Genomic DNA, 27,921 nt, shown 5'->3' on the forward strand with positions numbered 1-27,921 from the left:
CGGGCTCGGCCTCACTCGGCCCCGCCCGCCGACAGGCGCCACGCGAGAGCGCCGAGCTATTCCACCAGCCACCCTACAGGCGCGGCGCCCCACCGCGCCGGCCGAGCGATGCGCTCTGCAGCTCTGCTGAGTGGGCCTGTGCCGGCTCCGGGGGCCGCCGAGCGAGGGTGAGCGGGAACGGGAACGGGAATGGGAACGGGAACGGGAATGGGAATGGGAACGGGAATGGGAATGGGAATGGGAGCGGGAATGGGAATAGGAATGGAGCGGGAATGGATCCGGAACGGGGCTCCTGTGCCCCCGTCCCCTCACAGATGAGGGACTCTGAGCTCCGCCCTGAGGTGCTGGGCCGGAGCGGAGTCGGGGTTCCTCCCGTCACGCTGCCACCAAGTGTCAGGAATATTGACTGTCACATTTACCAGGTGGAATATTGTCACATTTACCCTCGTGTGTCACGCAGTGCCAGTATAAGTATATATAATTCACCTCGTATGGAGCTGAATTGAGGTCGCAGTTACTTAAAATCGTGTTTGTTTGTGTTTTTCTTTCCTTTAAAAGCAGCTTTGGTTTTTCCCAGGCAGCCCTTGGTTTTTACAGCTTACCCTGAAGTATCCAAATCCAGGAATAAAGAAATGCATTGAATTAATCACTTTTCCGTGCTGTGGAGGCTCTCCCTGGCTGCAGGATTCCTGAGCAGGATGGGGAATTGCAGGTGTAGCAGTGGCTGGCATGGAGAACATGGATAAATCCCATCCCTTGGGACACAAGGGCTAGCCCAGTATCAAATGTTGCTTACAGGAGCTAAGCCCAAAGCAAAATCGGGTGGTTCATTAGTGCTCTGGAATTCCTTGCTGAATTTATTCCCACAATGGACTCGTTAAACCTTTGGTCTGAACAATTGTGGTTATCCTTATGTGCTTCCTGAAATTTCCTTGATGTCCAGTGAGGGTGAGCACCTCATTGGGATTCTCTCTTCTTCCAAAAAAAAAAAAAAGCTGAGTTTACAACATTTTGGCCAAAAAAAAAAAACATCAAAAAAAATCAGTCTTTTCTAAAGTTTTGGGCAGAAAGAATGACAGGAAACCAAATTAGCCATGATATTAAAAAAAGAAAAAAAGCATTATGAGATTTCTCATAAAACCGTGAGTTCTATATTGAGAAGGGAAATAAATCTTTATTTTATAAATCTTATTTATCTTATAAATCTTATTTATCTTATAAATCTTTTTTTTTCTCCCTGTGATTTTAACACACTGATTCTTTAGCCACTGCAATTTTAGGAGGAATTCCCATTTTAAATTTGCCTTATTATGTGTCAGCTCCACCCTCCATCATTCAGTAAAGATTAGCGTGGCATGTACTTTATCCAAGATAAAACTGGGCAAAAGCTCAGCATTTCCTTGTCAGAACTTGAGTTCAGGTTTTCTAGGAAAAACCCAACAAATACAGAAGCTTTTCCTGCAGCCAGTGATCTTTTTGGGTTGGTCTTCCACTTCCCTTGTGCCCGTGATTGAAAACAACCATTCATCCCAAGTTTTCTCTAGAGGCCAACAAAAACTCCACTTACTCTAAGCATGGTGCAGCTAAGTCTCAGCTGAGTACTTTGTTTATTCTAAGCTTGTCTTTTTACCTGTGTGTGCTGAATGTTAGGTTCACCCAGCATGTCTCCAGTGGCAGAGAAGGACAGAGCAGTTGTTCAGCTCCTGCTCGACGCTGGCACGTGCCCACGATGTGTTCTGAGGTTCTGCTCTGTGGGGTCACAGCTGCTCTACAGACACCCACTCCAGGTTTGTCCTTTGTGGCCTGAAAGGAAAAGGAGTTATGTAAAACTCTGCTTGTGCCTTTAATGGGGAGGAAATTTATGTGAAAATGCAGATTTGGTAGGGGGATGTGACTGAAGAATTGCAGGGCAAAGGTTGAGGATAAATCAGAGAAATCCTCCTTAGCTTCTCTAACCCCCTCTCTTTATGCTTTCTGTCTGTCTGTCTTGATTGTTTTACCTTTGCTCAAGTTTAGACTCTCCACCACCTTTTTTCCATTTTTTTGAGGCCTGTTTGTTCATTGTACCATTTTTTATCCTTTTGCATCTCTACCTGCTTTTCCTCTGAGTTGCAACAGCACAGTAACTGCTGTCTTCCCTACCAAAATCCTTTTAATGAATCCTTTTTCCTGAACTATGTCTTGTCTCTCATCCTTCCAGGAATCAGAGATGTGCAGGTAATTGTTAATTTTTGAAGGCTTCTCTCCTGATACAAAGTTCTTACTCTGTGTGTTTCATTTCACCCCCACCTGTTTCTGCTGTCTTTTCTTTTTATTGTAGTGGCCAGCTCTGTTCCTGTTGAGTTGAAGGAATTAAATTCTAACATAATCTAAATGACAAGAAGCACTAAATGTCTCTTTTCATGGAATAGTGTTGGGGCAAAGATAAATGTGTTTCTGCGAGCCAGGTCTGGAAAACGTTTTCATTCTTGGATGATAAACAAGTCTATTCAGCAATATTTTCTCTGGAAATTTCTATTCTGAGAGAAATGCAGCTTGAAGCTGTTGAATTGTGTCTTAAAGGTGTTTTTGGGCATAAATTCCCTGTTGTTAATGACATACACTGAGCCTCTTCTGGAACAAACACAATTCCACTGCCCTGTGGAATGGGGGTTGTTAAAGAGGAGGAGACAACCAGGCTGTGTTTCCTCTGTTTGTGCCAGGATCTGCTGAAGGATCTGCAGGAATTTCTGAAGAGCAGCCAGGAAAAGGAAGGCACAGTGTGTTTGGATGTGGCTGACCCCCCTTGTAAGAGACTCAGGCTCGAGCACAAGGAGGAAGGTGCTGATGAGCTGAACCACAACGGGGCCATCCCACAGCTCCCCTCAGCTGGGAATGCTGGGAATGCTGGGAATGCTGGGAATCCTGCCCTCAGTGGGAATACTGCCCTGGAGAGCTCTGCTGGGAGGGTCTGCAACGTGTGTTTGGGAATTCTCCAGGAGTTCTGTGAGCCTGACTTTGTTAAAAAGGTACATTTGTCACCTTTTGGGGTACTTTTTTGGAGTTTGTGTATGCTGGGGCCTAACAGGATAGAGAACAAATAGACCAGACAACAAACCAAAACATTTGCCTGTTTTGAAGATTTGAAATGTAGATGGCAGAATCCTGCTCCACTCTGCTCCTGGGCAGTGTTTGCACACCCAGCAGTGCAACTGGGAAGTTGCATCTGTGGTGGCACCAAATTTTGCCCAGGCTTTGTCACAGTGGCACTTTTTAAAATAAAAAAAATAGCAGTGCAGGTGCAGTGGAATGACTGCAGGGAGCAGACTTTCCAAAGAAAAGGACTCACAGCTACGTGGTTACATGGATTTAGGAGATGACCTGAGGTTCAGCTGCTTTCAGGGAAAACCTCTGAGGAACTCTTCACTTTTTATGTGACAGGAAAATGAGGAGTCATCAAGTGCTGCTCTCTGAACCACCAATAACAGCATGAACCTGTCTTGAGGAAGTACCACAGGGCAAGAAAATGTTTTGGTGATGCAGCAGATTGTGGATAACAGAGAAGATGTGAGTTAGGAGAGAATGTGGGCACAGAGCCTTGCAGATGCCACCTCTGAGCAATTGTACTGCTCATGTGAGCAATATCAGCTAGATATTTCTAGCTGAAATATCATCTAGAAAACTCACACTGGCGCCTGAGATCTTTAACAGAATATCTCGATTTGGAAAGCATTTGATTTAACAGCAGGAATGTATCAAAAATGGGACTAGACAGAAAGCACAATACATAGTTTCTGTTGCTGCAGAACATAATTGTTTCTTTTTTGTTTCCATGGCAGGATCTGTATCTTTTTACAGAATCCCCTGCTGAGATTTGTTTCAGAGCTCCTCTCTTCAGTGGCAATGGAAAATCTGACAGCAGTTGTTAAGGCACCACAAAACCTACTTATTTAATACAGAAATTTCCTTATCTGAGATGCTGTTTTCACCTAAAATTTCAATATACAATTGGTCCTGGCCTTGAAAGAATGAGTTTGGTTGTTTCATAGCACTAAGGATACTGGTGATTAGTAACTTTTTTTAACAGGACAGAAAAGCTTGTATTTCAATAAGTTGTTAGTGATTATTCTGGTTTGTATTTTGGGCATCTCTCTGAGTGTGTGATAACATCAATTCACAGTGATTATTCTAGAGCAAAAATTATCAGCTCACTCCCATTGCTGTGGTTTCATATTAAACTCCTTCTCTTACAGGTGTGCCAAAAAGTTAATTCTGCTGACTACCAGTTCACCAGTTTTGTATTTTCTGTGTCACTACCCCCACAGCTGTCTGTCAGGGAGGTAAGTAACTCAAATAACAACTTAAATAATTAAATACATATTTAAGAAAGTAACTGTGGAACGTACGATGGTTTGATTTTTAATTGTTATTGTTTAAAAAAAATCCCAGAAGCCCGTGCTGGAAGTGAAGTCTGCTCTCCCCTTCCTTCTGGGTGAGCATTATTGTAATTAATAAAGGGCCTGAATCACTTCAGTTTTCAGTTAGGCCAGGAGTTACTCTCCATCTGAAGACCTAAAAGAGTTTGTGAAACCCTCAGGTGCAGATGCCAGCCCTGCTTTGTGGATCTTCTCAGAGCCAGAGCTGCCCAGCTGGTCCCTTTCCAGGGAAAAAGGATAATTGGTAGTGCAAAATGCAAATGAAGGAATTTGAGGATGAACTCTTGAAGTGTTCAGCATTTTAAATGATGGGGAAATACACTTAGTTGTGAGGTATTTTGCAATCTTCCTCTGCTTTCTGATGTAAAATAAAATACAAGTACTGCTCTAAAAGTGATGTAAAAGTGGTGTTTTAAAGGGCAGCACGTAAATCTGTGCAGGAGTGGCTGAGATGTGGTGGAAGCTGCAGTGAACAAGGCAGAAAGAAGAGAAGATGGTGTTGGATTGCTGTGTAGAGCTGTGTGAGGTCTCTGCTCCCACAGTTTGGTGAATTATCTGCTGCACCTCTGGTGCTGATTTGTGCTCTCAGCTGTGGCATCCTGGGCAGGTGCCACTGCCACAGCTGACAAATATTCCACTCCTAAATCCTCTGCAACATCAGATTCTCTTCTTGCCATCCTAAACTGAGCACAGTTGGTTTGTTTGCTTTGTCCTTTCTGGCTGGCTGAACTACCCTGATTCCCACTTTGGGCTTTGACGCCTCCAAAAGATGAGGTCTGTCAAAAAGCACTTCCAGGCCAGGTGAGTACTGGGATGCCTGTGATGCTCTGGCAAACCCCAAACTTAGGTCAGGCTTTAGTGAGTTTGAGTCCAGCTTTAGGCCCGGTGTGAGCCGAGGCCATGCAGCAGCTGATGTTTGCAGGAAGCCTCGGCAGAGGGTGGTGTTGCATTGCACTTCAGCTCAGGGATGGCCTCATCAACTGCCTGCGGCTGGAGCTCCAGCAAAGCGGCAGAGCTGGGGACGGCAGGGGAGTCAGGGCTGTTCTGTGGGCCCGCACATCAATAGATGGAGTGAAATGAGTGAGTAGGAAGTTCCAAAACTGGGTCTGTTCCCTTTGGAAGCACTTTTGGTTTGGCTAGGAGAGGGTTTGGAGTGAGAAGTTCCTACTGTCCCTTCTACTCCATCCCTCCTGTCTTATCAAATGCTGAAGCAGCTTTATGTTTGTTCCAATTGCAGGGGTGAAAAGGGATGATGATGGAAGAACAATTTAAAATATCATGGAGCTTTATTAACTTCCTTTTTAAGTTTATCACTTAAAAAAAGATAGGTGAGAACCTGTTTTACAGCCACAGAAAAGCAGCAACACAGTATGTAAAAATGTCTGAAAATGTCAAAATCAGATATCAGAATATCTCAACGTGCTTTGTGCTGAAAAGAGGCCGTTTGTTAAATTCTGCTTTTAATTCTTTGACCTGCTGTGTACAAGAGCACGTGGAATCCTCTCATCAAAGAGCACCCAAAGGGAGCCTCTCTCCCACTGCCCTCTGGTGTGACACACAGATTTTCTCCATCATCTTTTTTAACAAAAAAAAAAATCAGAAACTGCCTCTCAGTGTTACCTTCATCCCATTTAATTATGACACTTGTCATCCTGCCAAGTCTAAAATGTACGAGGGGAGCTGGAGAAGAGCAGGACATAAAATCTGCATTTGCATAGTATTTGTGTCTGTGATGCAAGGAAGCAATTGCCTCCTTCCACAAGCAGCAGGTTTGATTGAAATAAATCATAAATACAGGAGTCCCAGGTTTCTGTCAGACAGCTCTATTAGGATGTGAGGTGAGTGGTGCCCTTCAGAAGGGTGGCAGATCAGTCCTGATCCATCATCCTGGTGCCTGCTGCAAGGACATTGATGCAAATAACATCTGTACTCATTACTCCCTGTAGGGCTGCTGGGCCTCATCCTGGAATTCCCCATCTCCAAGCTCTTTGCTGATGCACTGAAGCAATGCTGGGGCTGGGATTGCACCTGGGATTTCAACTGTGCTCCCTCAGACAGCACCAGAATCCCATCCTGCAGCTCCTGATCAATGAGTGCCTTGTGTGCCACAGATGAGTTTGCTGCTGAGCATTGCCCTGCAGGCTTCAGCTCTGTAATGAGCATTTTTCATTTTCAAACCACTTCACAAACATGAAGTAATTAGGAAGGAGAGGGATCTGATCCCCTGCTCCATGTTCAGCTGGGAGAGAGTGCAGGGGTTTGGCTGGCTTGGTGGTTGAATGTGATTTGGAATTTGGGATCTTTTTGGCTTCTGTGCTTGCAGTACCCTCATCTATTGTTTCCCCTTAATTGGAGGGGAAAAGTAATTTCTTTCATTGTCTTTCAACTTGGAAGTCAAGAGAGAGTGGAGATGAAATTTGACCTGTGCTCTCATTTTAGCACAGCTACTCCCTTGCAGAAGTTTTGTCTGTTTTGTAGTTTTATCCCAAGAAAACAGGGATGAGGAGTATGGTGAGCCTCCCCCTGAGTCCCAAACATCCCAAACCTGCAAGTGCCCTAAATCAAGGCATGAGAGAGGTTTCTTTGTAAATTGGCATTTGTCAAATGCAGCTTCCTAGGCCCAGTTCTGTGGTTGTCATATCCTGTAGTTCAGAGCTACGTTCAAGGAATTTCAATTGAAGCTATTTTTATTTATGATTTTATCTGGGTTATTATGCAAACAGGATTACACTATGCTTCAAGTGAAGCAGCCTTACTCATACTGTCTTCAAATGCAGGATAATGAATCACAGTGGATTTGAGCAAACAGCATTTCATCACTACAACTGCATTTGTTTTGTTCAGCAATCCTGGAGCTAACAAAGTTTGTGTCCTCTCTCCACCATCCCTCTGCCCTCTTAATTCCCAGCACCGTTTTTAGGGTTCCCTCGTCACTGTTTTTAGGGTTCCCTCATTCATTCTTTTAGGTGCACCAAAGGAAGGACAATAGACTTATTTTGTTGATTGAGTTCCTTATCAGCGTGGAAAAGGGATCTCTGATGTGCTTCCTTCTGATATCCATGTGATCCTGAAGTTTGAGAACTGTTTTTAAACCTCTTCCTCAGAATTATTTCCTTGACAATGCGCAGTGATTCTTTCAGCAGAGTTTGGGGGAGGTTATTCTCTAAGTACATGAAAAATAAAAGGTGGGGAAGAGGTTTAAAAGCCTGCAGCCTACAGACTGAAAACTGTTTCACTGTGATGGATTCAAATCAAACAACTTGATTTTTGGAGTTTGTCTCCAGTGGGGAGGGTAACACAGGCTGAATTAGTTAAGTGCTTTCCTGCCAGTCCTAGTGTATTTTTTGAGTAGAGGAGAACTGAAACTGTTGTTGTTATTCATTGTAGGAAGTTTTGAGGGGAGTTTTTATCTTTTTACTAAGTGTTAGTGAACTTGAGCATTTGTGCTGAAAGTTCCCTCTGATTTCTAGAATTATTCCTTCTGTTCCTCCCCTTTTCCAAATTTAGCCTATTCACCTAAACTGTGTTGGGTGCAATTCTGTGATTACCAAGTAAGACCAAATATATTTTTAATTCAATTTTTTATAATGGATGATAGCTGAATTTGGGGTTTTATTAATTTATGCCTATCAGCTTTATATCCCATTCATTTAGACACTTTTTTAAAATTTTTACATGGGAGATAACTGATGACTTAGAGTCTTTTTGTAGTTACAATATTAATAGCAAGTTTCAAAGTGTTCAATGATGCCTCTTATTTTTTAACCCAGATAGGATTTGATGGAAGAACAAAGTGATGTCTTAGAAATAGGTGTCAGAAATAAAAACTCACAGCAATCCCATCTTTCCACTTCTGAAGCAAAAGCTAAATTCCTGATACTTTCTTTTTTTTTTTTGTCAGGAATTATAAAAACACTTGTCCCTTTGCAAAGAGTCTCTCAGATTGTTGGGAGTTCTGAGCCTTGATTTCACTTGCTTTTATTTTTTCCTCTCTTTTCCCTGGGCATGGCTGGTGACCTGCAGCGTGCTGCTTGGCTGGGGGTGAAGCAGCAGATGAGGTGAGCCATTGCTTGTGCTGTCTGTCTGTCTGTCTGTCTGTCTGACAAGAGCTCTTCATACAGACACCATTTCTCTACTTATTGTCCCGTTTACCTGATGCCTACAAAGAATAAGGTGGCAGCTGGGTTTTGTGTGTTTTGTTTGTTTCTTTTTTACCTGGTTTGACCTCACTTGGGGTTTCTTATCTCTTTTGGTCTCTAAGCTCCCAAACAAGTGGTTTGAAATGCATCTCTCCCTTCCTCAGCTTTTCTCTGGGCAGCCTCTGGAAAGACTTTTTGATCTCCCAGCAAGCTCTGGCATCAGTTTCCTCAGTGCACACACACAAAAAAAAAGAATCCATTTTACTTGGCAGTAGCTGCTTAAGTTCCTCTTGAAATATTGTATGTCATGTATCTATTTTTGACAGACCCCTGTGCAAGTTATTATTTCTTTGTGATTCAGAAATCTGGGCCTTCCCTTGGCAAAGGATGACATTGTTCAGCTGAAGGAAGCTTACAAGTGGATTATTCATCCCCAGCTGGCAGAAGAGTTGGGTGTTCCTGCTGATGGAAAGGTCTTGTATAAATAACAGAACACTTCTGTTTCTTCATTCTTTTTTCATCTGGGGTTGTGTGTGTATATTTATGCACTTATACACATGGTGGGGAAATAACAATGTATCCTTTTTTCCTTATTAACAGAGAGACAAGATGAGTGCCTCCTAAATTCACCGTAGGGAAGAGCAGGGGGGAAGTTCTTTTAAGCAGAGCTCTCCAAGTGGGAGTCCTGAGGGGCCCAATGTTCATTTTTGTACACACAGATCTTTGCATCTTCTGAAACCACCACAGGCCTGTGCTAAATCTCTTGTGTGCCATCTCCTTTTGTTAGTGAGACTTTTCCAGTTGTCTCCTTTCCAGGATCCCTGTTTTGCAGAGGCTGAGGAATGCTCCCACATTCCTTCCCTGCTCTGCTGTCACTGCCAGCACTTGTTCAGGTTCTGTGGATAAAATAAATGTCTGAAATGTACTGAAAGAGCAAGGACTGATCCTTGTTCACTCTAATGAACACTTGAAATGGGCTTGTTGGGACCTGCAATATCCAAAGTAGGCAGTAGAAATGGTTTGTTTTTTCCAACTGTTTTCAACTTGCAGATTGTCATTCATTTCCTTAAAATCTTTCTGCAAGGCACTGACTGAACATGGCAATCAGGTGTTGCCAGATTCAGAAGCACCTTGAATTGTCCTGAATGTAAATTTTCTGTCACCAGCCATAGCACTGACCCCAGGCCTAGATTCACTTAGTCTTCATGTTGATTTCTCAGCTTCCATAATAATTACAGGCTCTGTTTTCCCAGGAGTGCTAATTGAAAGCATCCCTTTTGTCTTAGTGAAGAAAAATCCCCACTCAGTTACTCTGAAGATGATCCAGGAAGATACAAACTTCCCACACACAGAGCTAGCAAAAACTCCCCCCCACTCAGGCAGGAGCCACTCCAGCCATCCCTGTACCACAAAAGTTGTTTTTTAGTGCCTTTTATCTACAAGGCCCTTGAATATTAGCCAATCTTTTCAATAGCCCTCCTGAGGTGTTCTGCTATCAGAGTAACACAAGTAATGAGTGTTGTTTGCCCAAGGCCAGAGAGGGAATTGGGGCAAGAATTGAGATTGCACTGGAGTTCCTGGGCTAGCTGTCAATCCAGCAGGATGTGTTGCCTTGCTGTGCCCCAAGGCCATGCAGGCACTGCAAAGGAACCCCTGACAAAATTTACAGCGGTGACTCCTGCAGGGTTTTTATCTTTATTGCCCTCCTGGGAGGGCTCTGGGGTGTGTAATAGGCTTTGAGCCTTGGCTGCCTCTGCCTCAGCCTGCACAGGATGGCACCAGGGCAGGTCACTCGTGGCTCTGAGTGCTCTCACGTCATCCTTGGTGACTTCAGAAAGGCAAATGCTGCTCTGGCACACCTTGTAATGTCTTCAAACATAAATGGATGGGTTATGCTCTCTTTTGTCTCTGCTGTTTTCCTACAACTGCAGTAGGGGTGCTTGAGAATATCCTCCCTTACCTCCTCCTTTTTCTTTTTTTTTAATTTAGAGTTTGTTTGAAGTCAGCGTGGTCTTTGCTCACCCAGAAACAGACGAGGAGTGCCATTTCCTGTAAGTTTTCTACATGTAACAAAAGATCTTTATCTAAATGTTGTGCAATATTGTTGGTTTGATTTGTTACAGAGGACAATATGCAGTGTTTATAAACTATTATAAACTAGAATGTGGCCTGCATCTAGATTTCCTCATATCCATGTGAACTTGGCAGAGCTTGAAGTTAAATCATCTCTGGTTAATTCTGCTAATAAAAAAAAGCATCTGGAATTCTGATTTGAACTGGAAGGAGAGCATTCAGATAAGTTCTTCAATTTCAGCCCTCCTCAAAGTCATTCACTGTATAATTTTTTAAATGTGAACAATGTAATTGCAGGTGGGGGAATCTTTTGAGGTCATACCTAAGTATTCCTGCTCCTGTAGGACACATGGACAGGAGAAAAGGCTTTGAAGTGAGTTAATCCAGCTTAGCTGGTTGATGAAAACAAACAGAAATTCCCTGGCAACTGCACCCAGCCCCTGGCCTGGCCCAGCAGGGCACCTGCTGTACACAAAGAAGCAAAACAGTTCTGTGAATTTAGCTGCCATTTAATCTGATTTCTCAAAATCTAGCTGTAGTATACTCTGGAAAATTAGGGTCACTCTTCCTGTTTGTTGATGCTTCCTGGAAAACCTAAGTTAATTTGCACCTCCTGCAAGTGAAATCTCAGCATGGAAGGGAGCGGAGATGTCTCAGTTAAAATGTGAATTCATTTCTTGAGACTGCAGATTTCTCTTGCAGCCTTCATTTATTTCCTGATTTCTCTTCTGGCAGTTTGTGATCTTTGGGTGCTTATTCCACCACCTTCTTGGTTTTCCACAGCTGCATCTTTTGTTAGTGCTGAGGTGGGGGATGAAGGAATGGAAGTTTGGGAAGGAACCAGGTTTAGGAACAGTTATTACCAGTGTTTGCTGAACATCTTTCCTTTCCAGCTTCTTCAAGACTGGGCAAAAGGGGGAGAAAACTGTGGGGCCAAACCACTGTTCTAAATAATGATTGCTGCAATCCTGTAAAGAACTTAAGTGTTTCTGCATCCTGCACCCTTTTATTCTAATTTATTTATTTTTAATTCCTTCCTCTGAAACCTCTTCACTGGTATTTTCTGCTCATCCTTCCATCCTTTTTCTGGCCTTTCAGGAATTTTGCTGTTGAACATGTTATGGTGCCAGTGTTAGTGCTCCAAGCAGAGCAGCTGTAGAGGTGAAAGCTGTAAAGAAGTTCCATTCCACTTTCCAATTACTCAGGTTATTCCATGTGACCTGACAATATCCCTTTATTTGCCTCCTCTTTGTAGCACACTTACACAGCAATTAAGGCTTGAGACACTTTCTGAAGTAGCAGCACATCACCTAATTTCATTACACAGTAGTTCCTGAGGTGCCAAGGCATTCTGCCTGTGTGAGTGGCTGGCTCTGGGCACATTCTGAGGCAGTGCTTTGGTTTTCAGGGAAATATGGTGAATTTGGGAATTATCACAGTAGTTTGACAGTCATGGTTTCTGTGGAAGCAAAGAAGGGCTTTGTCTCAACCTGGGGAGTTGCAGGTGTGCTTTTGGACTGGATTTCCACTGCAGCTTCTCACCTGTTCTTGCACAGTTGGGTGGAGGTGGGTGTGCTAAAGGACCCATGGTGTGACATGGAAGATTGAATTGGCTCTTGTCAGTTCACATTTAGGGTAAGGTGATACTGAAATTTGGGCAGAGGGAGTTTGCATTGCTTTGGGTCACAGACTGGCCAGGGAAGTTGTTTGTACAGAAACAGCAAAACCTGCTTCCTTAGAGTCTGAGGGAGTTACAGAGGTGTTGAAAAGCACCAGCAAGACATGATAGCTTGGGCTGGAGGTCAGAAATATCTCTGCCTGCATACACAGAAATCCAGAAACCATCTCTGCCTGCATACACAGAAATGCACTAATAGGAACAGCAGCTTCCTCTACGCTGCTCAGAAAAAGGGTTTGTTTCACTGACTGGGCTTTCACTTTCGTGAAACAGCCAATAGTTTCCTTTCAAACAAGCAAAGCACAGCTCGTGGTGAGCACCTGGGGTTACTTTTTCAGTGGGAAATTGAATTTTCCTCTCCAGAAGGGACAGTTTGAATCTCAGGTTTGTGGTGGGTGTTGTCTAAGAGCAGCAAGTACAGATTTCAAGGTGCCAGTGGATCTTGCCTAAAACTTAAAATATTAATCATGACCTTTATTGAGAAGGATTGGAAAGGACTGAAAGCTACATTTGTGTGCTTTTCCATCCCATCTCAAATCTGAGACATGGTGTTGGTCAGAGCAGAGGAGCAGAGCTTTGTCCATGATTTCCCTGGATCAAGTAATGCACATCTTGCACCATTTCTCGGATAAAGGGAATTTAAAAATCTGCTCTGAGCTGAGCTGTGGAAGTGAGACACTGGATGTATGTGTACAAAACCATTTACATGCTGTGCTTGTGAGTCTGTCTGTCTCTTTCTCTGTCAGAGGAGCAGCTAATTTTCATTTCTGTGTTTAGAGCCACAGCCTGCCCAGACTGTTTCAAACCAGCAAAGAACAAACAGGTAAGATCTCAGCATTGTATTTCTGCTCTGGCATTCTGAATTTCACAGCAGTAGCCTACAACTTACCTGGGTTTTCAGTCAGTGCTCAGTGTCTGCTTTTCCTTCATCAGAAAGCTCTCTGGTTTCCAATTGTCTGAAAATAAAGTTGTCTCCTTTATTCACTTCACCATTCTCAGCTTAGGAAAACCAAGAGCTCGATGCTTTTGTTTAGGTTGTTCACTTTCCAGGCTGTCCAAAGGCCATCATTTTAGGAAGGTTCTCTGTAAATACCTCCCTTAAGAGCTAGGAATTTGATTGTCATGCATTAAAAGCAGCATAAAAGATGATCCTCCAGCTCTCTGTGGGTGAAGCAGTTCAGATAAGTCACGTTGTGAAGATGAGACTCAGCAGCCAAAAGGGAGATGATCACACTGCAGTTTCCACGTGCTCTGATCTCAATGAAAGCCAGGATACATGCAGGATGGTTTTATCCTGCCTGCCTCTGGAGGAGGGGGGAAAGAAAAGGGACCTTGCCACTTGCTGCAGACCCTGAGCACACTCACAGCCACTGATGGAAAAGGGGACACACGAGGATGAAAAACCAGTCAGAGGGGAGCTGCTGCAAGTGGGACAGTTGGTGTGATCAGAGGGAGAAAGTAACTCCTGTCAGAGGCCATTGCAAGGCCTTTGATTCTTTCTGGTGAAGAGTCTGCCAACGTTTGGCAGAGGCAGAGTCTGGCCCAGGAATTCTGCTGACTCTACTCCACCTGACCAATAAGCAGCACTCTTTTTTTGGAGAGTTGTATTGTTATAGCTCACTGCTTGCTGCATTGCTGCCCTTGAAAAGGGGGGAAATCCCACATAAGGAGCTAAAGCAGCGGGGCCTGGCTGTTAAATCCACACAGGCAACAAAATGTAGGGGAATCTAAAGAAAAATACCAGCTCTGAAGAGCTGTCAGAGGTTTGTCCTCACAAAGAAGCTGGGCTTCAAGGGCCGTGTTAATCAGAGAAGTGGTGTAAAAACTGGCTTCTGAGGGAAAATGTCTGTGCTGTCTGTGTAGATAGTCATTTAAACCTGCTGCTGCTTTCAGGGCTTTCCTGCTCCTCTGAGGGGAAGTGCTATTATCTCTGATTTATGCTTGGAAGGAGAAAGAGCAGCTTTCCTGAAGACACCCAGGAACTCTCCAGAGCTGAGACTTGAATTGTCCCAAACAGTGACCATGGGGATTTTTGTTTGTTTGTTTTCCTAAATCCCTAATCCAGTTTGCAAAAAAGACACCATTAAATTAAAAACACATTCAGCAGAGAGCCCTCAGGGCAGTCCCAGGGCTGGAGCACATGCCTGGGAGGGGAGGCTGAGGAACCTGGACTTCTTCAAGGTTCTTGTGAAGGCTTTGGGGAGGATCCATCGAGTCTCCTCCTGGTGCCAAAAGAGATTCCTGAGAGCAGGGAGCCAGGCTGATCTCACAGAGCGTGGTGGAGGGAGGAGGCACAGCAGGAATAGAAATGAGAAGTTCAGAGGAGACACAAGAAAAAACATTTCACCTTGAGGAGCCTCAGAGTGGAGCAGGCTCCATCCCAGGTGGATTTCAAGACCTGACCTTGCTTGGTTAGAAGGTTCATTTAGAGACTTCTCCTGAGCAGGATTTCACCTCAGCTGTCACAACACTTGTTCTCCTGTCCCAGGAATGTAAATTCCCACTGGAGTTCCCCCAGCAGCAGCTGGCTGTGCCCAGAGCCTGGCACTCTGCTCCTGCTCCACTGGCATTGCTGCTTTGCTGCACCCTGGGGAGCTGCAGGAGGGAGTGCCCAGCCCCACTGCTCAGAGCCCTCAGCTCTGAAAATCAATCCAGTTTTGAGCTTCAGAAACAGATTCCTGCTCAACAGGCTTATCTTCAGCAGAACTACATCAAAGCTGGGCTTGGGTACCTTTAACTCCTGAAAAAGAAGCTGCTTTGGGTTTCTGTCATGGATTTGGGATTCTGGTTTTAAACTGGTTTGGAAATTTGGACCTGGGCTCCCAAGTGAGCAGTGACAGAACTGCACAGTGTAAGTTTCAGTGCTTTTTTCTTCCTGGGCCATATCCTTTCCTTGCTTTTCTTAGTTCTTGACTCATTTTTTTCTTTCACTGTGCAGTCTGTTTTCACCAGAATGGCAGTTATAAAAGCCCTGGAGAGGATAAAAGAAGAGGATTTTCTCAAGTAAGTAAATACTGAAACTATTTCTTAGTATTGTGCTTTAATATAGAATTAGGGAGGGGAGGAAAATATCCAGTGGGTATGTACTGGTAGGGTGGCTTTAAAAGAACTTTTGATTGTTTAAATTCTGTTGGTTTACTGCTTAAAACATGTTTTCTTTCTGGCAACAGAAAATCACTCCTGTTCTTTTAATTAAAAGGATGATTTTGAACTTTAGAGTTTGTAAGGTAGGCTTCCCTTTACAAGAAATATTCCCATATTTCCAAAATGTTAGGAGTTGAGTTTCAAGAAAACACCAAGTGCTGTTAATATGGTAAAAAATCACACACAGTGGGAAGCCAAAATAGGCACTTTTTACTGCTCTGGTGATGCTCCATCATGTTCTGGTAGTGATGATGCTTTACTCTGTTTTTTCTTTCTAATACAGGCACTTTCCATGTCCCCCAAGCTCACCAAAGAACCTCTGTGATGCTCTGGAAATCCAGTGCAATAATGGTGCAGTTTTTGTGGCTGGTAAATCGATCCATTTCTTTGCTGCTGTCTTGTCTTGAAGAGAACTTTGTAAGACTGCCCTGAGACCCAGAGGATTCTTGCTGTTTGTTAATTCCTGTAATGAAGTGTAAGGAGCAAAGAAACAAACCCAGCTCTGTCCAGGAGTGCTTTGAAAGGGGAAGAAATTATATTTGAGCTCTGCTGAAGATATTATTTTGTCAAAAGTTAGAAATTACAGATCCCCTCAGGATAATGGTTTGAGAAAGGCACCTCCACACCAGAAGCTCCCAGCAGTGCTGTTCCCTTCCTTGGGTTTGGATTTGGATTCAGAGGTTTTCACCATCTGGATTTCTCTGCTTATTATCCCATCCAAACCTGCAGATCTTGGTGGGATTTATAAAGGTCTGGGTGAGACAAGCAGTGCAGCAACAGCTCAGGCAGTGCAACATCCCTGAGTTGAGATGATTGAACTTTTTTATCATCTGCCTGCCAGAGTGTCTGCCACTCTCCTAGTCCTTTGTAGGAACAGCTTATTTAAATACATGCAAACTGATTATTGCTAAAAAGAAACCAGCCTTTAATTTAAATCCAACATACTGTGATGATAAAAATCCTGAATATAAAGAAATGGAAAATGAAAAAGTGTGAAAGTGAATGGCAGGGTGGTTGATGTTCTACATAAACCATTCCTTATTTTTAATTACTGATTAGACAGTTAGATGTAAACTTTTTTGAATCCAAGATATCCAGTTCCTTTTAGGCTTTTCCAAACACGCTGCTTTATTTTAAGTTGGTTTATTGGGTAGTTTTTTTTCAGAATTCAACAATATGAAGAGCAAAACAGAGGGTTTGCTTTCTGCCTGTCATTTAATACTGGTCTTTATTTATAGTTTATCTTTTGCTCCAATAAACAATCCAGGCAGGTGTTTAATTTCTGAAGAACTAAATCCAGAATAGAATTTATTGAGTACAGTCCAGATATTTTGCTTTTTATAAATGAGATGGGATCTTAATTTGTAAGCACAACATTGTCCTCTTGACCTTACCTTTAGTGTTTACACCTCAGCCTTTTTTAAGGATTATGGGGCTGTCAAACCAAGAAACACCTTCTGTTTTTTTAGACCTACTCTTATTCAGATCAAAAGTTAAAATTATTAGAATGGGGAGCTGAGAGAAAAAAAAAATGGCCAACCTAATTCTCCTTTTTCTGTTTTATGGAAAGAGAATTTAGCAGCGTGAGGCTGCTATACCTGAATGATGAGTCACCCTACTTTCATTATTTACCCCAGTGAAACTGTGTTACTCAGTTTCCCCATTTGTTTGTGTGGCTTTTTCTGCAGCTCAAACTGCAAAAGGAAACATTGTTCGAGATAGGAAAATATGATAGGAAACCAAACCCCTGAGATGTCAGAGGCCCAAAGCAATGCAAGAGCTACTCTGAGTTCCTTTGCTTTTCTATTTGCAAGGTTTCAGGTTGAAAGCAGTTTAAGCTCCTTGGCCTTTATGAATTATTTCCTTGCTTTGGGAATCTTTTCAGTTCTTATCAAACCTGTCCACAGAAAAGCTCTTATTGGTCATCCATGTCAGGCTTGTTCTTGTGTTATAGAGGTGCCACCAAAGCATCACTGGGACCACTCAAAGATGCCAATCTCTACATGGCACCTTCCCAAGACTCTTATTATGGGGACTTTTCACTCCTTGCCTGCTGTTCCTTGTAGTGAGCCAAAGCATTTTAGTTTGGGTTTCTTTTCTTAAGCCTTGAGGCAATGGCAGAACTGGCTTGGAGCCTGGGTTATTTCACACAGGAGGGGGGTACCTGGGGTCATTTCACACAGGATGGTGGTTCCTGTAGGCAGGACTGCAGCCCCAGGCTCTCCCAAGTCCACTCTCAGTGTCCATCCTGGTTACTGCCCCTTCCCTGGACACAGCCATGTGTGACCCACAGTGCTGGTGTCATGCTCCTGCCATAAAACAATCTGGAGCTGTCAAAAAAAGCTCCCATGGAAGTGAAATGTGCTGGGCAAGAGTGCAGCTTTCACTCATGGCTGTGGAATGGTTAAAAGTACCATGGTTGTCTTTTACAGGAAGATACAACAAATACTCCAGGAATTTACCTCAGACTCCCTGGATTATTGATGGGGAGAGGAAGCTGGAATCTTCAGTGGAAGAATTGATTTCAGAGCATCTGATGGCAGAATTCAAGGCAGACAGTAAGTCTTCAGGAGATCTCCTACCATACATATTTTTCATCACTACTAGAAGATTTTTTTCTTGGTAGCTACCCACTTAATATGGGAGTATAATGGGAAAAAAATTGATGTTTCTTTATCCCTCTTGTTTCCTTCCATGTTAAAGCTTGTAAACTTTATTTAGCTGTGATCTGGGAGTAATTAGATCCTTTTATCCTGCTGAAGTAGCTCCTCAGTGGATCTGATGATGCAGATGTGTTGGTTTCATGTGGCAGTGTTTTTGCTCAACCAAACTTCTTCACAGCTGGTAATTCATAGAATGACTTGTACCAAGAAGGTTTTTGCCACAGGTAAAAATTTATGGGCTCTGCCTGGCTTTTGAGCCCCTCATGTTTCTGACCATTTCTTTTCCTCAGTGCATAAAGTCCCACAAGCTAAATGCTCATCCAGGGATTGTCCAGATGAAATAATCACTGCCCATCATTTGTCATCTGACAAATGTGGAATTACAGACATAGAAGGTCCAAGGAAAAACTGCATTAAAATAGTAGTTTGGAAAAAAACCCTGCTAACCTCCCCCTCTTCTCCTCCCAGTGGATAAATCAGTCTGGTTGTAGCAGTCTCATTCAGGCCAAGGAATTGGGAGAGCTCTTCAAGAAACTTGGGAATAAATAGGAATTCCCACAGTTTGTGAAGTGCAGGCTCCTGTTTACAAAGTAGATTTGAAGTAGATTTTGCAAACAAGTTTAGAAAGAAAGTATTTCACCTTTTAAAAGCTGTAGAGAGAATCACAAATATAAAATAAAAGCTCACCTGCCTTGTTTAAATCTGTTACAGGCTTTAATTTTAGTTCCTCTGGAAGAGAAGATGTGGATGTAAGGACACTAGGCAATGGTAAGGCTTGGGAAACCCCTTGTGAATCACAGAGATGAAATGGGTGTGTAGAGCTCCTCTGACAGATCCTGCTGAATGCCAAGTATGTGACCAGGCATGCTTTGGAATTTTATCTCAGAAGTTATTCCCAAAGTCCAACAGCTTCATAAAACCAGCTTGAAACAGGAGCCCTTTCTCAGTGGCCTTGGCTGCATGGGAAGGCATAGTTAGTTACAAGTATTTTATTTTATTCACTCCCTACTTTTAAGCCATTTATGTCAGACTGACTCCTCTCTTGTTTTCTGCTGGATCCTTCAAATTCCCTCACTGCAACTGCACGAGGGAATTGTTTTCTTTTTGAACCTGAGTCCTTTCTAAAGGTCAGCTGCTTTCCAACACACTGGAGCTGCTGTAGCCAAGGGAGGAGGGAAAGAAGAAGTAAAAATGAACAGTTCTGTGTGTCAGTAGCTGTCTGATCTGTAGTGTGATTCTTGGCATGGCTTGTGCTGGGGATTGTCCTGGCCCTGAGCACAGAGTTACAACTCTGGCAACAGATGTTGAGCTGAGGGAGTGGGATTTAACATTGCTGTGCACCTGGGCATTGCTGTAGGTGACAGAAAATAAGCTAATTAGCTTTTTTTCTTATTTTATTTTTTAATTAGCACAGACTTGTACAAGATGTCTTCTGGGAAGTCATAATTTGCACTTATTGCTGATACTGGGGTTTAGTAGCCAAAAAAAAACTCCCTTGTTTCTTCCCTTGCATCGATGCTCCATCTCTCAGCCTGCCAGTCCTGTCCCTGTTTGTGTAGCAGCAGACAGTGTTCACACCTTGCAGCCTTGCTGTGTAAATGCAGCATTCATTTTGAACAAGATGTTTTTGTGTTTTGTTTCGGTGCCGCTGCCAGGAAGGCCCTTTGCGATGGAGCTGGTGAATCCCCGCAGGATCCGTTTCAGCGCCGAGGAGATGAAGAGGCTGCAGCAGGTAAATCACGTGTGCAGCACGTGCTGCCTCTCCAGCCCAGCAGCTCTGCTAACTGAGTGCTTTCTTTAAATATCACAGGCAATTAATGACTCTTCAGACAAAATACAGGTTCGAGATTTGCAGCTTGTCACCAGGTCAGTGTTTATGGTCGCCGGGCGAGGGATTTCAAAGCGGCGCTCGGGGAGTTGGGAAGTGCTCCTGCTCACAGCCTTGTGTAATTATGCTTCTGTTAAGTGAGTAATTAATTTCTTTTGTTTAGAGAGGCAATTGGTCGTATGAAGGAAGGTGAGGAGGAGAAGACAAAGACCTACAGTGCCTTGATCTGGACAGACAAAGCGATACAGAGAGAGGACATCGCGTTTCTCGATGATATCAAGGTAGCAGGAGCTTTTGTTGCTCATTTAAATAGTACCTGTCCTGGTGCCTAGGGAAGGGTTAAATACAGGCCATCCATGGGCCTACCTCTTGCTCTGTGCTTGGTTTTTGTTTTGGTTTTGTTTTCTATAATCAGGGTTTCTCCTGCTATAGGGACTTGCCTACCACCCTTCCTTCGCCAGTCACTCCAGCAGGACACGGGAGTTGGCTGTCAGCAGAGACCACAAATCCATGTGTAATGTTCACCTTCCAGACCAAATCCTAGGAGAGGAGGAAATCTCCACCCCTTTGTTACCTTAGTAGTGTCCTGTGTGAGTGAAAGGAGCAGAAAAATTCTTTTGTTCTGCTCCAAAGCCATGCTCCCACAGCTGCAGCACTCTGGAGGTGGAAATGTCTATGTCAGAGTGCAAAGGGGCCTCAGGAAGGCTCAGCATGTGCAGGAACGAGAACTTTCTCCAGATGTTGGCCTGATGGAGAAGTGGGTTCAGTTTTTGGTGTGTTGCACCATTTCCTATAGGAGCTGCCCATGAGCTCATTCTCAAAGCCATTGCAGCTCAGGCAGGCAACTGCTGGGAAGTCCTTCCTTTAGCTTCCCTTGCTCCTGACAAGTTGCCTTTCACACTGCTGCCTCTCCTTTGGGAAAGGGAGTTGGGAATGAACTTCTGAAAAGACTGTTCTGAGATCTAATCTCATTTAAGATTTTCCCCCCTCACTTTTATTTCTAGGGGGTTGGCTGTAGTTTAGACAAAGCATTTTGTGGGTGAGATTTATTTTTTTCTTCTGATTGCCCTGAGGCTCTGAGTGAGCTGCTAAATCCTGGAGTCATTCCAGCAAAGGGCTATGGAGATTTCAAGGTTATTCCTCTGTATTTGTGATTCCATTAGTTTGTGTTCATGTGAGGCCTCTGAGAGGGCTGTCCTTTTTCCTTTGATAAACTTGGAAAAAAACGGTCTTGCCTTGAGATAACTCAACTGCCAGAACACAGGATAAAAGAGATGGGACCAGTCAACACCACACACAGTTCCTACGATCCAGGCAGCCTTTGCACACCTCCTCCCTCATGTTTTTGGTCCCTCCTTGCACCAGGAGCTGAGGCTGGAGCAGAAGACGCCGCTGCGGGTGCTGCACCGGCGGCCGCTGGCCGTGCGCTGCCGGCTCATCCACAGCATGAGGAGCGAGTACATCGACCAGCACCACTTCCGCCTGCACCTCAGGACACAGGCAGGAACGTATCCTTGGCACCTGGAGCCTGCCAGCAAGGGGCCAGGCAGCTCCTGGGGGCACTGACTGGCATAAGGGAGTGGGACTGACAGGGGTAGGACGGTCAGGATGGATGGAGACGAGAGATCTCTGCAGCCAGGTCGTGGAACTTGGGGTTTATTGCACGGGGCCTGGGTGCAGGGCCCTGCTGGGAGCTGCCAGCACAGCTCAGGCCCCAGAGAAGTTAAGAGAGAGGTAAAGAGGATGAGAGAGTAAAAGAGAGGATAAGAGAGCGAAGTTCCCGTTACAATACAATAAATCTTCTTCTGTGTTGAATATTCTAATTCTCACTAACCAGTCTAGTACAAGATACAAATCCTATAGCATTTACATACAGCCTATAAGAATCACTACATTACCACACTGTGTTACATTTTAAACCCTAAAATCTCCTCTTTGGAGCCCTTCTGCCAAGCTGCAGGGTCTGCTCTGACCCTTGGGCCTGTCTGCAAGCAGAGGGTGTTGTTCCATCAAAAGGGGATCACCTTCAGCTGGCCACATCATTGTTTCCCAGTTGTTCAGTAACTGAGGGATCTCAAAGCTTGCTTTCATTTCAATCTCACTTATAGTTTCCATATTCTCAAAATCTTTTGCCAGACAATCATATTTATAAGGCTTTCCTGTTTCATCTTCCCCAACATAAGGGGAAGTTCCCTGCTCAGATGGCTGCAGTGTTTTGAAACCCTGGTCTCCCACAGTGGTGTCTCTGCACAATATTTGCTTTTGGGTCACAATTTCACATTGGAGTTTTCATTAAGTATGTGACAGATATAAAATTGTGCTGGTTAAAATACACTTCAGCTTTTTCTAATTTAACTGAAAGCTTTTCGCCTCCAAAAATGACCTTTTCCACAGTATTTCATGCACTTCAGTGCAGACTGGAGATCACAGCTATTTACAAGTCACACTTTTGTCCTAAAGTCACTACTCAGTTTGGAATGAAACAAAATAAAGGTCAGCAGTGCAGTTTTTGGCACCAGAGTCAGAAGCCAGGAATTAGGTGCTCTCCTAAAGAAAGGTATGGGCTCAACAGGATATTAACTAAGAAATTACTTAGGAGTAGAAAAAACACTTTTTTTCCCCCCCTTTTGATTTCTTTGGTGTGGAATGCACCTCTCCTTAGCCAGAGTTTTCCAGCTACATTAAAGAGTTTGTGCACGGAGACTTTGGGAGAACAAAGCCCAACATTGGGTCCCTTCTGAACAGAACTGCTGACATTCTGGAGCTGGATGTAGAGGTGAGTGGGTTGCTGTTTGTCTTTCCTGGAAATTACTAAGGGAGTTGCCCTGGTGAGATGCTTTCCATGGAATTGCTCTAAGTGGATCAACATTCCTTACCACAGGATACATTTCCTACTGCTACTCCCCTTTGTAAATGCAGCCCAACAGAGAGTGGTGCTGCCAGGTAGTAGCAAAAGGAGTTGTGATTCTCTTGGTATCTGTAAAATACCAACTCTGCTGCCTTTTTTTCCCCCCTCTGCTGTTCTAGTCTGTTGATGTTGACTGGCCTCCAACCCTGGCTGATTAACCCCTGGAGCTGGGATGAGGAAGCAGCAGCTCCCTGGCAGCAGCTGGTGACCAGACACTGTGCAGGATCTGTCACAGCCTGGGTGCCAAGGGTGTCCCTGGAACATTGGGATCATGTTGATCTGCCAGAGGATGATACCCTTGGGCACCACTTTACACACTCAGGACCACGTAGTGTTGGTTCAGTCTCTAGCCTTACTTTTATTTCTTCTGTACATAAAAAGACTGTGGGGAGCCAAAGTCTATAACTCTCCGTCAAGCCAGGTTTGATTTTAATTTTTTTTTCTATTAGATACTACAGCTTTCCTTGTGTGGATGCAGGTAACACTGAGTTACCTGAAACCCACTCCCAACTTTTCCTGAGACACTGCCTTTGTTTTGGTCAGTGGCAGTAGAGATAAGCAGATTTGTCTCTCAGAGTGCTTTTCAAAGGGGAAAAAAAAAGTTTTCCGAGGAAAACTTTGCACTTAAAACCAAGTTTTTCTCATTTAAAAACATTGGGGATGCTTCCTAGAAACAAGAGTTGAGGCCTCCTCAGCCCTTTTGAGGAGTAGGAATTCCCCAGTGAGTCACAATGTACAAAAAGACTGTGAACTCCTGACAGTGGTGGGTGATGGGAATCTAAAGAAAAACAGGAACAAATCAGGAACACCGAGAATGTCAACGAGCAGGCAGAAACAGGAGCTACCACAGGGTGCTGGTATCGAGAGAGAGAGAGAGATAAAAACCTCTGATTTAGCAGCATAATAAATTTTTTCTTGTGCCTCACCTTGGATGGATGCCTGGAAGAGTTGAATACAGCCTAGGAACTGGAATAGGGAAGATCTGAGGTTTTCTTTGGTTATTTTAAATGTTTCCTACTAAGCACCACCAAGGTCTTTAGGAAGTCATTTTCTACACCAGTATCATGTTAATCCATTAGGGAGGTGCTTCCCTGAAGTACAGAAGAGTTAAACCATCAACAAGAAATTAAGGTTTGGAATTTCAGAGCTCTTTGTTAACATTTTGGGGCTAAAGAGGGTAACATTTGCCAAGACAAGTTACCCTCCACTGTCTGGGGACAGGGAGGATGACTGGGATGTCTTCCCTTGAATTCAGTGATGCTACAACAGCTCCATGACAGCTTGAGCTGGAGGCTCTAAAAGTGTTAATAAATACATTTTTAAGGAGCTTCTTTAAGGCTCTGCCTGTGCTGGGCTCTCAACTTGTGTCTGTAATGTAAGTAATTCAGAAGCTCCTGTTTTTCTAACACAGAAATTTGATTCAGACAGAAATACTATTTTTGGTTTTAATATTAAAGCTCTTATGAGCAACACATTCCATGAGTAGTTCTCAGATAGTATCTGCAGCCAGGAAGGAAATGTCATTAATGATGGAAAACTAAAGAAACTGAATTCAGAAAACAAAAGGGAATTTCATATCTGTGTGATTTCTTGAAACTCACAGTGAGCTAAAATACAATTTATAAATTCCATAATCTACAAGGGAAAGAAAAACTGTAAACAAGACTGTGCTCTCTGGACACAACAGGCATGGGAAGAGCTGCTCCAAGGGGAAATGGAGCCAGAGAGGGGAGAGGGAAAGGGCTGCCAAGGACACACAAGGCTCTTCCCTGTGCAGCTCCTGCCTCACCTGGGGATCCCAGGAAGAATCCAGGATAAGGATTGGACTGGATCCAGCTCAGGGTGCTGGGTCTGAGCTCTTCTCTGGGCAAGGCAGAGAGCTCCTCCCAAAACTCCCAGGCTGTTTATTTTTGTGGGAAATCTGAAGTATCCAAATGGGAGGGTGGAAGCTGATATGCAAATATCCCTGAGCTCTCAAGGCAGCTCCTGGGCACCAATCACGGGCAAAAATGAAACTGAGAAATGTAAACTGGGGCTCTGAACTTTGTTTCCAGTCCAGTTTTGCAACCATCACATACTGAATATTGCAGCAATAACATTCATGTTGCACTTGGGCCTTCAGCTGATTTTTAGGAGTATTTTTGTGAGTGCTCAAACTGGGTGTTTGGTGAGAGCCAGATTTCATCTTGTATTTCCCCAGCTGGACACCTCTAATGCCTCCCCCCTGCATTTTGGTTTTGCATCAGCTCAGCTGGGCCTGGAGAGAGCTGAATTGGCAGCACAGCTCAGCCAAAAGCATCTGTGCCCTAAAACCCAACAGCTCTGCCACAAAACCTGCTCAGGCAGATCAGCCCTCACGTGCCTGAGGTTTTATAGGGGCCACCAGCAACAGGGAGCAGAAAATACCCCAAAAAAACCAGGATAAGCAACCAAGAACTTACCTTGTCCCTTTTTCCTGCCTTCCCGTGGTGAGGGACGTCACGAAGCCGAGGAGGCTGCAGAAGCTGAGCACTTGGTATAACCAGTTTTTTTAATTACCAAACCAACTCGTTTACAAAGGAAAACAGAACTTTGAAAATATTTAATTATACGGTAAAAACAAATTGTACTACAAAGAGCTTTATAAAGTGAGCAAAGGGTTTTCTGAAGTGAGCAAAATGTTTACATTTAATATAGTAAAACTGAGAACTTCAAAAAAAAAAAAGAACTGAATAAACAACACAATTCAAACTTTCTGTGTATTTCTTTGGCCTTTCTATTGCTTAGGAGTGTGGAGGAGAGGTGCAGAAGTGAGGAAAAACTGCTTTACAACAGTTTTCAGTTTGTTGTGCACCTGGAATCAGGGGAAGCAGTTTCCAAAGCTCACCTGACTGATGGAATTCCAGCAGCAGCACTGGAGTGCTCCCAATGCAATGGATTCCTGCAGGGAAGGCATCCCTGCTTTCCTGAAAGCCAGAGAGGGGTTCTAGAGCACCTTTCCTTGTGTACAACTCCACATCTCAAGTGGCTTGTTTGATTTGGGGGGTGGGTTGAGGACAAGTTGTTGCTTTTTTTTTGTTGTTGTGCCCATAGTGCAATTTTACATCACCAAAAGGTGACAACGGGGACCTTACCTGCCCTAGAGAGCAGCTGTGTCCCGTAGAAATACTCAGACATTTCCCTGTGTTGGTTCTTAAAAAAATAACAGCATAATAAAGTTGCCAAGGCCAGAGTGTCTTACCCAGCCAGGTACCTCCAGCTGGAGGTGTCAGGAACAGCTCCTGCTCAGGCTAAGAGCAAAGACTGGGAATCAAGTGGGTGGGAAGAACTTCTGGTTCCTGATACAGAGGACAGAGGAGTGGTTTTAATTAGTACAGACTGAAATGGCTTTAAAAGTTGTTAATAGAGGTGAGGCTGCACCAAGGCAGCCTCTGGCTTTGCCCTCCTGGGAGGGGGTGGTGCTGGGGAGGCAGGATCTGGGCCTTCTTTGAAGCAGTCACTTGCATAGCAGGAAACTGCCAGGATACCTGAGGAAAGAGTAAGTGGATACTTTGGCTCCAGAGATTCCTGCCTTTCCAAATCTCACTCACGTGGCAGCTACACACACACACACAAGCTGCAGAGCAATATCAGCTTCATTCCTAAAGCTACAGGGGCATGGCTTGTGAAATTGTGCAGTCTGGCTGAGTGCAGACAAGTCCTCACTTTCTGTTCCTTGTCTTGTGCAGTGATTTCCTTTACAACAGAGCTGGACTATTTAAAAACTCAAACCTTCCGGTCTTTTTAAATACATCTAACAATGACATAGTCATTAAAAAAAATTTACGAGTAAATTTGCCTTCAAAGCAAACAGAGTGTGGTGACAGCGTGGAAAATCAATACATGTTCTCATTTTAGGAGAAGGATATTTATAGAAAGGGGGTTAAAAACCCAAATCTTTCAAGTAAGTTGAGCAGAACTCAGGTGCCATTCATTAGACAAGACTGAATGAGAGTGCTCACGTGCAGGGTTTTTTTCCTAATTTCTGTACTATCAAAATTTAAATTTGATTTCTATAGCAAAAATGGCTATTTCAAAACAACTTCAACCCTGTGAAGTACTCGAAATTTTAACCCTTCTGAAGATGCCAGCTTTTACAGTCCCCAAAGGTAAGGAAGCTTTAAGTGTTAACAGTTCCCACTTCCAAAAATACGTCTACAAGATACTTTAAGGTACAGAAACCCCAAACCCTACTCCCACCTCCCTCTTTAGGGGCACCACTGTGGGCTGCAATAAATAACCTTTAAGTTATGTCCTGAAACTTGCACAGCAACATTCTGAAAGACAAAGCAGGGACTCCAGAAGGGTAAATGACTCCTCTCCACGCAGAGGCACCCGGGGAGCTTTACGCAGCCAGCGCAGGCTCACGGGTGATAGCTCTGCAAAATGTTATCGAAGGGGAAGGACTGGTAGAGATCCTCGGTGTGGACACCGTCGGTGTCGTAGAAGTGCCCGTCGGCCAGGCCGCCCTGCTGGCCCAGCCGGGGCTCGCCCAGCCCCTCCGCGTCCATGAAGCCGTAGGTGGGCTCGGCCAGGCCGGGCTGCGCTGAGGGGAAGGCGGCGCCGCCCGGCCCGGCCGGGGGCAGCTGGAGCTGGGGCTGCTGCCGCTGGCTGCCCGTGCCCAGCACGGCGCTGAAGCGCTCCAGGCTCAGGCTGCCGCAGCTCAGGTCCTCCGTGTCCATGGCCAGCGAGGCGCCGCCGCCGGGGAGGCTCTGCTGCAGCTCGGGGCCCGGCAGCACCGCGGCGCCCATCCCGTTGGTGCTGCCGAAGGTCCGGAAGAAGCTCGAATCCTTCTCGTCGGGCCAGGCCAGGGCGCCGTCGGGGAAGGCCGGCAGGGAGGCGCTGCCCTGGGGCTCGGTGTTGAAGCTGCTGCTGTGCGGGAGGGAGCCCAGCGCCCAGAACGGGGTGTTCAGCAAGTCCTGCTTGCCCGGCCCCGCCGGAGGCTGCGAGCAGCTCGCGTACAGCTGGCTCGGGTTGGACAGGGCTCCCAACCCCGAGGACATCATCAGCGTGGAGGGAAACACGTTGGGTTCTACGGAGAGAATGCCACTTTTT

At 44.5% G+C, this 27,921-nt stretch overlaps 2 protein-coding genes across 3 annotated transcripts in view; one reads left to right on the plus strand and one right to left on the minus strand.

Moving 5' to 3' along the window:
- Positions 1-148: 148 nt before the first annotated feature.
- On the plus strand, positions 149-25,578 carry PUS10 (pseudouridine synthase 10). 2 transcript variants are annotated; one of them, XM_036380649.2, is made up of 18 exons: positions 149-167; positions 1,651-1,787; positions 2,703-3,008; positions 4,233-4,319; positions 8,439-8,473; positions 8,916-9,027; positions 10,544-10,605; positions 13,083-13,128; positions 15,244-15,308; positions 15,733-15,818; positions 17,882-18,007; positions 18,824-18,880; positions 19,768-19,844; positions 19,923-19,978; positions 20,104-20,221; positions 21,306-21,448; positions 22,617-22,716; positions 22,968-25,578. In XM_036380649.2, the coding sequence occupies exons 2-18, from the start codon at positions 1,662-1,664 to the stop codon at positions 23,004-23,006; spliced, it is 1,641 nt and encodes a 546-aa protein (XP_036236542.1). In that variant the 5' UTR covers positions 149-167; positions 1,651-1,661; the 3' UTR covers positions 23,007-25,578. The 2 variants fall into 2 exon arrangements, with proteins under 2 accessions (XP_036236542.1, XP_036236541.1); XM_036380648.2 differs by lacking the exon at positions 149-167 and having other exon boundaries at positions 1,392-1,787.
- REL (REL proto-oncogene, NF-kB subunit) overlaps positions 25,411-27,921 on the minus strand; it is a 28,996-nt gene continuing 26,485 nt past the window's right edge. Inside the window, exon 10 of the mRNA XM_036380647.2 lies at positions 25,411-27,898. Within this exon, the coding sequence (XP_036236540.1) occupies positions 27,231-27,898 (668 nt within the window). The 3' untranslated portion in view covers positions 25,411-27,230. The remainder of the gene's footprint in view (positions 27,899-27,921) is intronic.

This window comes from Molothrus ater, chromosome 3, assembly GCF_012460135.2.
Source record: "Molothrus ater isolate BHLD 08-10-18 breed brown headed cowbird chromosome 3, BPBGC_Mater_1.1, whole genome shotgun sequence".
NCBI lineage: Eukaryota > Metazoa > Chordata > Aves > Passeriformes > Icteridae > Molothrus > Molothrus ater.

Coding starts and splice junctions, on each gene's coding strand:
- PUS10 (XM_036380648.2), top strand. CDS start 1,644: ATGTTAGGTTCACCCAGCATGTCTCCAGTGGCAGAGAAGGACAGAGCA. Junction 1,788..2,702: donor TCTACAGACACCCACTCCAG/GTTTGTCCTTTG, acceptor TGTTTGTGCCAG/GATCTGCTGAAGGATCTGCA. Junction 8,474..8,915: donor GGGGTGAAGCAGCAGATGAG/GTGAGCCATTGC, acceptor TTTGTGATTCAG/AAATCTGGGCCTTCCCTTGG.